The sequence below is a fragment of the Oryctolagus cuniculus genome, chromosome 4, assembly GCF_051225735.1.
Source record: "Oryctolagus cuniculus isolate XC-2025 breed Fujian yellow rabbit chromosome 4, ASM5122573v1, whole genome shotgun sequence".
Classification (NCBI taxonomy): Eukaryota; Metazoa; Chordata; class Mammalia; order Lagomorpha; family Leporidae; genus Oryctolagus; species Oryctolagus cuniculus.
Genome location: NC_142870.1, coordinates 162,918,700 through 162,930,893, shown reverse-complemented (window position 1 = coordinate 162,930,893; position 12,194 = coordinate 162,918,700). Strand labels below are relative to the sequence as shown.

General features: G+C 40.6%; 1 protein-coding gene across 4 annotated transcripts in view; it reads right to left on the bottom strand.

Annotated features, from left to right (window-relative positions):
* Window positions 1–254: 254 nt before the first annotated feature.
* Window positions 255–12,194, bottom strand: part of LRRC3B (leucine rich repeat containing 3B) — a 107,851-nt gene continuing 95,911 nt past the window's right edge. For 3 of the 4 annotated variants that reach the window (XM_008266078.5, XM_008266077.5, XM_089331193.1), the window contains exon 2: window positions 255–1,515. In XM_008266078.5, the coding sequence (XP_008264300.1) occupies window positions 576–1,355 (780 nt within the window). In that variant the 5' untranslated portion in view covers window positions 1,356–1,515 and the 3' untranslated portion in view covers window positions 255–575. Of the gene's footprint in view, window positions 1,516–3,595; window positions 3,647–12,194 lie in introns of those variants that run through there. The other variant, XM_008266075.5, reaches the window with a different exon arrangement.

Below are 12,194 nucleotides of genomic sequence, written 5' to 3'. Positions count from 1 at the left end.
GAACAAATGTCCCATCTTAAACTTCCTCAGATGCCACATTTGTATGTAAACACCTGAGTTTGCTAAGGCTCACTGCTTTAAAGTCTGACAGATACTAAACTTGGTTAGTGGTTCAGCTATGACTTCCCAGAGCATAGTAGCACTTAATAACACATCTTTCATTACAATTGTTCTTTAGCTTCACAAGGGTTATCTGTTTTTCTTTAGAGCAAGTGGAATCACTGAACTGTTTTCTTGACCAATAATTCACTCTGTTTTCCGTGGTTCAAAGTTAAGCTTTTATTTGGTTTTAAATTAAAAAAATAAATTTCATTATTAAATAGTGAGATGAATCTAACTAATGTTCAGACAGCAGCTTACTTAAGAATATACCACCAGGGGTACAATTAAAGGGGTGGACCATCTAAACTAAAAGAACTTTTATGTTGTAGTGTTTGTTAAAAGTCCAACATTGGCATAATTCAAAAGAAACCAAAATACAAAGTTTTTAATGTTTACAACAGATGGAAGAAGTAAACCACTTATTCTACTGAAATTGCAAACTACTTTCTTCTCAGTGCCAGTCAGTTTGGACACTATACCACAGTGCTAATGTCATCAGGTTCGTCTGCTTTCTTTTGCCTGCTTGGCAGGGATTTCAAGTATTCAAGGTGTCTCCGTGCATCCTCCTGGTTTTGCCTGACATAATATACCACATATGAAATAACCATGGTGAACCAGCCAAACATGGTGACCAGCATGGCATAATCAGTAGTTTTTTTAGGGAGGTTACAAAGGTCAGCATCATTGGCAGCATTGAGGAATGGTCTTCCAGCATGCTCATCCAACACAGAGGTCTTACAGATCACATTGTGGGCTGTCTCGTGATTGGAGGCCATGCTCCTCAGAACTTGCTGTAGCGTACAGTCACAGTGCCAGGGATTGTTGGCAATTCTGGCCCTGGCCTTCAGGTTGTTGAAGGCATTTTTGTGCACGCTTTGAATCCTATTGTCGGACAAGTCCAGACTCTGCAAAGTTTCAGCAACTCCTTTGAAGGCATGCTCATCAATAAATTCAATGCCATTTTTGGACAGGTTGAGAACTCTCAGTTGATGAAGGTCCTTGAAAATCTCATTGGGTATAGATGTGATCTGATTGGAGTCCAGATACAATAAGACCGTCTCAGGAGGAAGATCTCTGGGTATTTCCTTGAGATTTGCATTGCTACAGGTGACATTTAAACCCCCAGAGGAAGAACAAAGACAGCCCTTGGGACACATACTGGCAGAATGAAAGCACAGTATCATAAGAACAAAACTTTGTAGGAGGAGACACATGGAGAGGGAGCGAGTTAACCACAGGTCTACCAGATTCATGCTGGAATGTCAGCATAATCACAAGCCCATTCCTCATTTATTCCAACAAGTGTGGCAATGCTTCCAACCCTGTCCACACTGTTGACTTCCTTCTTCTGTGGTTCAAAAGGCTGCAGCTAATACATCCGACTCTTCATTATTCCTGTCCTTGCTTGAACACCTAAAGGAAAGGGAAGCAGATGCAATTAGTTCTTTGCAAAGGGAGGTGCATGGCAATTAAAAGAGTGCTCAGGCGTCTGGCATCCTAGGTAGGCAGGAAGGGTAGTTATGCAGGTAATTTCCATTAGCACCACTGGGACTTATGTGCCTAACGGGAGTCTCCTGTGCAAATCCCCGGTGCTGGGAGAGAGGACTAGCAGTAAATGACAACATTTCCGAATTCTACCTCCTTGTTTCAGGTTGAGCAAAATTAGAGCAAACAGTCCCAGTTTCTTTCATCTCTACCATTCCTCTCCATAGCCTGGACCCTCTCAACATTCTACAACAAAAACATTTAATGATGTCTTTCACCCTTCGTACAACAACAGTTTCATTAATGCAATTTAGCCCTGGAACTTGGGCAGAAATGAGAAATAATTCTAATATTTTATGGTTAATGATCATTAACAAGAATATCTGCCATCCTTTGGAACAAGTGCCCAATGTGGAATATTGTCACTAAAGAAACATCTTACTCCAATGAGAAAATGAGTGAATGCATTCCAACATTCATAACAAAATGCTGCTGGGGTGGACAAGCAAGGACCTTCAGAAGAGTTGCTTCTCTTTTGACATTCTAAGATTACAATGTACTCCTGAGGATGCTTTTATCTAAACTTCCATGGATTCTCTCTGTGTTTTCTAAACAGCATATATCCCCTCCCACTAGATCTGCAAACAAATATGACACACATATATACAGTTTTTTTAATATAAAAAGAGAATTAAGAAATTAGCCTGTAAGATTTCCCTGACAGATTATATATATATATAATATATATAGTTACTATATATATTTATATGATATAGTTACTACACACATATATATATATGTAGTTACTTTTTATGTAGTTACTATATAAATATATATATATATATATATATATATAGCTACTGCTAGTGTTGGAAGAGACCACAGAAATTGCAAACTAAAGTGATATGATGAAGGTTATAAAGCTTACTCAACAGCATAGAGAGGAGATGAAAGTATTAAGTTAACCCTAAAAACTATTCTCCAATTTAGAAAGATGAGGTGTTATAGATGAAACCAATTCATAGAGGAGACTAGTGGATTTCAGAGGGATTATGTGTCTTGCCCAAGGTCAAATAGTTTGTAGGTGTAGGGACAGGACTAAAGCCAAGGCCTTTGTTCTGACTCATTAATCTCACAACCCATTCCGCTACCCCCACAGCTCTCTTCCCAACCCATCTGCTCCTTGAGGATAGACAGGAACCAGCCAGCATTGCTTGTGATTTCTAATGCTGTTGTGTTGCAGCCTAATCCTTTGTGCTGTGAATCTTGCTCCAAGTTAAGTGCCCCATGGGGCTCGATTGAGGAGGCCTTCTGCATTGGGAAGGGAATCCATGCCTGATTTTAGAAGATTCCCCCACAGGATCTGAGAAACAAGGAGAACATTCACTTCTTGCATAGCAGTGAGCATCAAATGAATTTCTGCATGAACAACAAATGACTTTCTGCAAACTTATCTTTTATAAAGATCCCAGATGGATAAATACAGAGGGAAATGACTCCAAATGTTACCAAACTCACAGAAGAGATGATTAATGTGAGCTGAAAACATAATGAACTGGGTTGTTAATCATGGAAAAAATGAGATTAGCAACAGCAGAATGGAGTGGATGTGCTTTTGGAATGCTGAGTCCCTTAAATGCCAGAGAATGCTAAAGAAGGGCTCATAAGCTTGCAAAGCCATCTATCAACAGCTCATTTCATTTACAGTGAATGTATCCCTCCTTTTTATGTTTGCCTTCAAAACTGCATTGCATGGTATTTAGGGCCTCCAGTAATAAACTAGATGGGAGAAAGAAAGAATAAACAGATGAATAAGGGAGAAAACTCAGGGAAGAAAGAGAGGAGCAGAAGGCTAAAGCAAAGATTGCTGCACGGTGGACATAGGAGGACATGGGAGATGGGAAACATGAAAATGAAAGGGAAAAGGCTAAGTAGGTGAGACCACCCTAAAACCTAGTGAAAGGCAGGAAGGCTCCCCTGGAAGACCCTTCCCATTTCTCCTGATTACCTGTGGAAGTGTTCTTTAACTCAGACTATAAGCTCCTTGAAGGCATGGACTTGTTTCTGCATCAAGTAGAAACAACAGTAAATAATTAAAAAGTGGAAGGTTCAGTAAACTTTTATCCCAGCTTCAACTTTATTAGTACTGTGCTCCTGGGCAAGTTATTCAACCTCTCTAACTCTCATTTTCTTCATCTTCATTCGATGATTAGAAGAGCACTTAATTACAAGATTGATTTGAGAATTATATGAGCTGATTCACATAGAGCACTTAGCATAGTGTTTTATGGGTAGTATGAACTCAATATTTGTTAAATATACTGATTATTATTATTCTCAGATACATTTACAACGTGGAGCATAAGGCTTGGCAAATAGTAAGGGTAAATGAATATCTGTTGCTTTGATGAAATAATAATAATTTGAAGGGTATAGCTATACTTTGGATTCCCTATTTTGATTATCTTTATTATTTTGAGGTGGGTATTTGATGCAGTGGTTAAGATGCCACTTAGGATATTTGCATTCCAGATATGGGAGTGCCTTGTTTGACTCCTGGCTCCATTGCTTCCAGTTCAGTTTCTTGCTAATGCACACCCTGGGAGGCAGCAGATGATGGCTCAAGTACTTGGGTCCCTGCCACCCATGTGGGAGACTTGGATGGAGTTCCAAGCTCCTAGCTAAGCCTGGTCCAGCTGTTGTGGGCATTTAGAGAATGAGTCAGCAGATGGCAGATCTCTCTTTATCTGTCTCTGTCTCTTTCTATATCTCTGCCTTTCAAATGAAATGGAAACAAATAATACAAAATAAAACTAAACATGGAATATCAAATGTCTATAGGTTTTTCATGGCAAAATGCTGGACTTTGGAAAAGTCATTAAAAAAGCAGGCTCCTAAGAAATGGAAGGAAGAATGGAATTCTTTTTCAGTAGCTTCCTCAAGACTTAACCATTGTTTCTCCAGAATGAACAGTCCAATGGTCATTGTTTCGCACAGAAAATGGTTAGGAAACAGCTTGAGTTCTCACTATTAAAGCACAAGCCCTCTTGAGACAAGATCAATCATGCCCCGAATGATCCACCCTTACACTAGATGGAATGTTGTTAGAAGTACATTCAAAGAGGTTGGACTCAAGCTAAGTATTCCCTTCTCTCTCTGTGATGACTGCTGAAAACAGCAGAATATCCTGGAATTGGCTAGATTGCTGGACCACCATGACTTCACCTCTAGAGCCTCCTACCTCAGTCAGGATAAAGTTATAAGAGTTGCACAGGAGATGTGTACAGCTTAGCCCCATAGACTTATATGTTGAAATTTAATTCCTAATGTGAGGATATCTGGAAGTGGGGCCTTTGGTGGGGGTGAACAGGTCATGAAAGCAGAGCCCTCTGTAGCAGAATTAGTGTCCTTATAAAAGCATATTCAGAGAACCCCCTTGCCACTTCTGCCATGTGAGGACACAGAATGAAGACAACCATCTATGAACCTTGAAACATGCCCCCACCAGAGACCAAATCCTTTGTCAACATGATCACGGACTTCCCAGACTCCTGAATGGTGAGAAATAAACTTATGATGTTTTAGCAGCACAAGTGGACTAAAATATATGTCCAGAAGTTAAATAGCAAAGTCAAGTTATCAAGTCAAAGTCATCTTCACCAAGAAGGATGAGAGAGCTGCCTCTCTACGCCATGATGTTGAATCACTAGTTTCCAAACACTTTATCAGCTTGACACTGCCTTAGTGGATGAACCAAAAGTGGCTGTTGGAAAAGGAAGACATGAGATGAGGTGCCTCAGTGAAGAACATGGTAGACTCCTCTGACTGGTTTTCATCCAGCAAAGCACAACACTCAACGGAGTGGCGAACCTCAGCCTCCATCTGCTCTGTTTCCAATTCCATCTCCACACAAACCCAAAATTGCAAATAAGCTATGCTTCTGGCAAAGAGAGCCCCTGTAGGAACTTCAGAATGAGTGAGGGGTCATGTTGGTGAATACAGGAACAGCAAAAGCAGCCACTGCCTGTCCTCCTGATAAGGAACCAGTTCCTCTAAAGGGATGGACCAAGTTAAGCAGCATTGTTTCTTCTAATTTTCTCTCTGCAATTCTCAACTCACGGGACAGCCTGGTCCCCATCCACAAGGACCTGTCAAATATATCTGGATGTGGTGTTTGGGTATAAGCTGTGTGCTCCAAAAGAGAACCAAAATGTTATCCAGACTCATGTTTTGTTCACATTTTCCTGCCACACAAATTCCTGAGCTATAACAGTTAATGTTGGGATCGGGCAGCAACCATTCAATATTGTTTACAGAAGGAAAAGAAAAAGTTCACTTAGCAGACGGCTCATTCAGTGAGAAGACAGTTCATTCAGTGGCAGATTAACAACTCTGTCTTGCTTTCAATTTCTTTTTTCTCATCCTTCAAGGATGGTCCAGGATACTTGGGATTCTAATCCAAACGCCTTTCTTAGCCCTTCCAAGATAACTGAGGCTATCAATTCAGAAAGAAGTACTAGATAGACCAACTTCTTTCAACAATGTTCTATGACACTCTGTTTCCAAACAGGAGAGTTTAATTAAAAAGAAAAAAAATTACCAAAACAGGAAAGTCTTTTAATTCACAACACAAAATTCAAACTAATGTGGGAAGGAAGCTCATATACCTAAGTACTTAAAACTGACATATTCTGTGTGGCATAATTAATAAGACTATACACAAGGTCAAAGGATAGATGGCAAAACAAGGTGACAGTTTCTTAAACATACAAAAAGTAAAAGAGTAAGAAGCTTATCTAATAGAAAAATGGATAGGAAAACTATATATGCAACCAACAATGTATATAATATATACGATTTATACAAAATAAGCTATATGGAAAGATTCTTAGTTTCCATGAGCAGTAAACCATATTTCAGGTGAAATACCAATCATCATGGTAAAAATTGTGAATATTATCACACGTTAGTAAACTGGAAGAACAAAGCATTCTCAAGCACTTAATGAGAAGGTGGACTGGTGAGTTCTTTTTGTATTAGCTATCTGGAAATATCCACCAAAATTTTATAATGTAAGAACCAGCTTGTGTTGGTATCAAAATGTCCAACGTTGACCCTCCTCAAAATAGCTTGATAGAATGGGTACCATAGGGATAGTCATGTAGGGCAGCAGGTTAAGCTGCCGCTTATGACCTCCTCACCCCGTATCAGAGTGCTGGTCAAGTTCTGGTTTCTGTGCTTCCAATCTATCTTCCTGATAATATGCCTGGGAAAGCAGCAGAGCTGGCCCAAGTACTTGGTCCCCTGACACCCACACAGGAAGCCAGGATAGAGTTGCAGGCCCTTGGCTTCAGCCTGGCCCAGCACCAGCTGTTGCAGTGTTTGGAGAGTGAACCAGCGATGAAACATCTCACAGTATGTCTCTTCCTCTCTCTCTGTCACTCTGCCTTTCAAATGCACCAATAAATATTTTAAATGCTATTTACAACATGTTAATGTGAAATTTTTAAAAAGGGGTTAATATAGAGATGTAGGTGTGTAATTAATATGCTCACTTGTTTGAATGTTTCAGAAACTTTAATAATGGCTAACATAGTGAGTAGTGGAACTGAAAATCCATAGGGGGAAAGGAGCAATTGTCTTTTAAGCTTATACTTTTCTGTGTTTTTTTTTTTTAATATTTATTAATTTATTTTAAAGACAGAGAGAAAGGGAGAGAGAGATTCCATCCCCAATTCACTACCTAAATGGCCACAACAAATGGAGCTCATCCAGACCAAAGCCAGGAGCCAGACACTCCATCCTGGTCTCCTATATGTGTGGTAGAGGCCCAAGTACTTGGATCATCTTCTTCTGCTTTCCCAGGCACATTAGCAGGAAGCTGAATTGGAAGTGGAGCAGTATAAAGGTATATTTTGCCTTATTTTGTAACAAGGAATAAAAAGATCACACCACAAAAGGACCAGGGATTAGCAAGACAATGAACCCAAATGTAGTTCCTCAGAAAAATAACTGTTCAGTGCATGAAAAGGTTAGTCAATGATGGCCAAAAGCAACTGAGAAGACAAACTTTAAAAATCAGAACATGTGTCAAAATGAACATATACAAACAGACAACAGTCATTTGCCAAAACAGGACTCTGACCTATAACCTGCAACAGCCAGCTTAGAAAGCCAAGCAACAACCGGTGCAACAATTGCCCAAATCAACCAAGACTTGCTCAATCACTGACAGATGCTTACAACTTTGGACCAATGGGACAAAGGCAAATATGCACCCCGGCCAATCCACAGGATGCGGTGCTTCTACTTGGGCTGGTCTCAAGACCTCCAGTTAGCGATGAGTGCAGACCCGAAGACTTTATTTTTCCTCCACTATGAGGCTTTTACACTTCTCTGCCACCCTTGGAGTCTGCCAAATGCAAAAGATGCTCGCTGGTTCCCTTTCTGTAGAAACTTCAGAAAGAAATAATCTTTGCTTGATCCCAGTTTAGTGGTTTCCATTTATTTTCACAAAATCTAAAGCTTGAGGACTTGATATTTTCAAGGCAATATTTCCAAAGTTAACTTTTATAACCCATCATAGAAATTCTATCCTGAATTCTTCATATCATCAGCTTCTCTGTAAACTAAGTATAGGTTGTACAAGCCCTATATCTGTGTGTTTCCTGACCCAAAAAATTATGGGAAGAGAATAGGGACATGAATAATTCAGATGAGTGAATTGTAGGGAAATTTCCTCCTTGCTGTTCTTTGGGCTCATGTTTATAGACACAACTCCTTCATTCCCACTTTTAGCTTGGAGTCAGACCATAGATGCTAGTTCTGCATGTACATTCATAAGCCCCTTCCACAAGAAAATTCAGAGGAGGTATATCTAAAAGTAAAATTAAAAATTTCACTTTTCAGCTCCACTCAGCAACCTCCGTCTCCACAATAAACCACCTGTTCTTCCCTCCTGATCTCTCAAAATGAAAGTTTTCATTTTCATTCTCCTTCCCACCTTGCCCTTGCTTTGCATTCCTAATGCCTCCTTCCTTATTTAAACCTCCAGTATTTTGTTCTGAAAAGGGAGAATAAAACTGTCCTTCCTAAGCTGCCTTGTGTCTGTTCTCTGTCTCTACTTCTGTTCCCCAATGTTGGGTTAAAGCAACACTCTGTGTCATCTTGCAGATCAAAAAGCTTTCATGGCCCCCGATTGTTCACAATGACTTGCTCTTCCAGCTGTATCTCCCACCATGCTTCACAGACACCAAAACCCGAGCTCAATAAACACATACCAAATAGAAAGTAGATGGTCAAAGAAGGAGGTACCTTTCTCTGAAGGGAGGAGAGAACTTCCACTTTGATTATTGCCTTGTCTAAATAAGGTCAGAGTCTGTGAACTCAAGAGGCTTCCATAGCCTTGGCAGCTCATGACAAGAGCCTCGGGTGATTACTGACATCATAAATAAGAGTCTCAATTGTTAAATTAACAACAGGAGTCACTGTTCACTTACTCCCCATGTAGGACCTCTGTCCTTAATGTGTTGTACTATGCAAATTAACGGTAAAACTAGTACTCAAACAGTACTTTATACTTTGTGTGTCTGTGTGGGTGCAGTCCGTTGAAATCTTTACTTAGTATATACTAAGTTGATCTTCTGTATATAAAGGTAATTAAAAATGAATCTTAATGAAGAATGGGATGGGAGAGGGAGTGGGAGATGGGATGGTTTGCAGGTGGGAAGGGGAAAAAACTGCTATAATCCAAAATTTGTACTTTCGAATTTATATTTATTAAATAAAAGTTTTCTAAAAAAAAGTAGATGGTGAATGGTTCTTTATTCTACACATATGACATTAGTCAGAAATCATGCCAACTTTCTAATGTGCAGATTTACTGATTTCAAATCCAGTGTTAAATATCTGGTCCATGACTGACAATGGCTGGGATCATTTATTCAAAGATATGAGCTGACAAAGCAACAGACATAGGAGGAATAGTGGAGACTTACATTTAAATGGAGCTGGTTTCAGATCTTAAAGTGTTTAAGAGAGCTCTTTTTTTTTTAATTTTTTTTTTTTTTTTTGACAGGCAGAGTGGACAGTGAGAGAGACAGAGAGAAAGGTCTTCCTTTTGCCGTTGGTTCACCCTCCAACGGCCGCCGCGGCCGGCGCGCTGTGGCTGGTGCACCGCGCTGATCCGATGGCAGGAGCCAGGTGCCTCTCCTGGTCTCCCATGGGGTGCAGGGCCCAAGCACTTGGGCCATCCTCCACTGTACTCCCTGGCCACAGCAGAGAGCTGGCCTGGAAGAGGGGCAACCGGGACAGAATCCAGCACCCCGAATGGGACTAGAACCCAGTGTGCTGGCGCTGCAAGGCGGAGGATTAGCCTGGTGAGCCGCGGCGCCGGCCTAAGAGAGTTCTTGAAATCTCCCTTCTCCAATAAGATAGCTCCTACTGTATGATTTACTGTTTTCTACTCATATTAAAGACATAAACTATTTTCCCTATTACAGACAAGGGTAGGGTCAGGTCATCCATTTTTAAATTCTCATGTTGCCCATGATAAGAATTCAATAAATATTTATTAACATGAATTAGAATCCATTATCATTTTATCATAAAACAGCTATTGTTTACTTGCTATCTACTTGCAGAGTATTTGCTATGTGATAAGCCAATCTAATTAGATAGTAAAATAAAGATTCAACAAGGTTCTGGTCAAATGGACATAGCATTCTAAAGTGAGTGGATAAGGAGGCTTGGCAGCACTTGTGCTAACAGCACTTGTGAATCTAACATCTTGCCTACTTTGAAGGTAAAGAAGGCCAAGAGGTATCTTCCTGTTGCCACCTAAAGAAGAGAGAATTTATTACATAATTCTAGAGCTGGGGACCAGAAGAGCGCAGAACAAGAATCAGTAACCTATTGTTTGGAGGTGGAATTGGGTGATCTTTTCCTGAGCCTGTACCCACAGAGTTTGTTAATGGGGGTATGAATCTATTTCCAGTGGGTCACTGGGGGAAAGACAGCCACAAGAGGAAATTCTGTCGCTCGAGCTTCACTCTCCCAAATGATTCTTTGGTAGGGGAGAGGGACTCCAGCCATAAGAAACTAAAGAGTAAATGCTAAGATCTGGGTTACATGGCCATCTGGAATGCATCCACAACCAGAGTCATGGGATTTGTGTTGGGATGGGAGTGAGGCATGAAAGAATCCTAGGAGAGAAGCAACTTGCCCAGAGATTATGAACCCTCCATTCTGTCTCCCACCCAGAGCAGTCGACACCCAGTTGTGCTGACCTGGGGGTGGGTTGGAAGAAGAGGAGAAATCAAGCTGAATTCAGAAGAGTTGAATATTAAATGAAACTTACTGTGTTTGCTAATGTCTTGGATCAGGCATTTAAATGACCATATTTAATTTTTACTTTGGTAAAACTTTTTTTGTAATTTAAAATAATGGTAAAACAATCGATTGCCTTAAATCAAGCACAACAGTATGGGGATTTTTTTTTTCTTCAGGAAATAGAGGAGGGTAATCAAGAGAATAGAGACTAAAGGGATGGTGGAGACCAAAGTCAAGTTGTATTTTGTTCTAGCTACACATACATCACAAATCTGAAAGACAGTAGTTGTGACCCTTGCACAGATAAACAAATTGAGCTGCTAAGTGACAGGCAAGATTTTTCTTTCTTTAAGATTTGTTCATTTATTTGCAAGGCAGGGTTACAGAGGGAGAGGGAAAGACAGGTAGAGAGAGAGAGAGTAAAGACCAAGGAATAAGGAGTAAAGACCAAGATGAATTTTACAATGAAGTGATTGCTGCATGCTGTAGAGAAAGGCAGGTGGTAAACGGGGAAGAAGCAACAAAGACGGAAATGTGCTTCTCAGTCAACTCTGAAGTGAAACGTGGGTCTGGCACTGTGGTGCAATGGGTTAAAGCCCCGGCCTGAAGCACCAGCATCCCATAGGGAAGCCACTTCAAGACCCAGCCGTTCCACTTCTGCTATGGCCTGGGAAAACAGCAGATTATGATCCAAGTCCTTGGGCCCCTGCACCCATGTGAGAAACCTGGAAGAAGCTCCTGGCTCCTGGCTCCTGGCTTCAGATCAGCTCAGCTCCAGCCTTTTCAGCCACTTGGGGAGTAAACCAGCAGATGGAAGACCTCTCTCTCTCTCTCTCCTCACTCTCTCTCCCTCTTTGTCTCTGTAGCTCTGCCTTTCAAATAGATAAATAAATCTTTAAAAATATAAAGTGAAACATTTGCTTTACATTTGTGAACAACTTTAGATGCCTGTGGGGCAAGTGTATGAATATGCTCTGATTTGATCACCTGTAAACAACTCTTTCAGATACACATGGTGACATCATCAGTCCTATTTCAGTCCGATGGAGGAACCCCACAGGGTGGAGACCCCTCAAAGACCCCCACTGGTTTAGCGGAAGCACTGGATCTTAGATCACTTCAACCTTCATTGGTTTATGCATCTCTCTTACTGGCCACTTTTTGACATAAAGAATCTGGCAACACAAGAGCTGACTTTCAAATGCCAAAACAACCCTCTGCTGCCTTCTTTATATAAACTTTGAGAAAGTCAAGGAGGGAGACCACTTTCTCTCCTA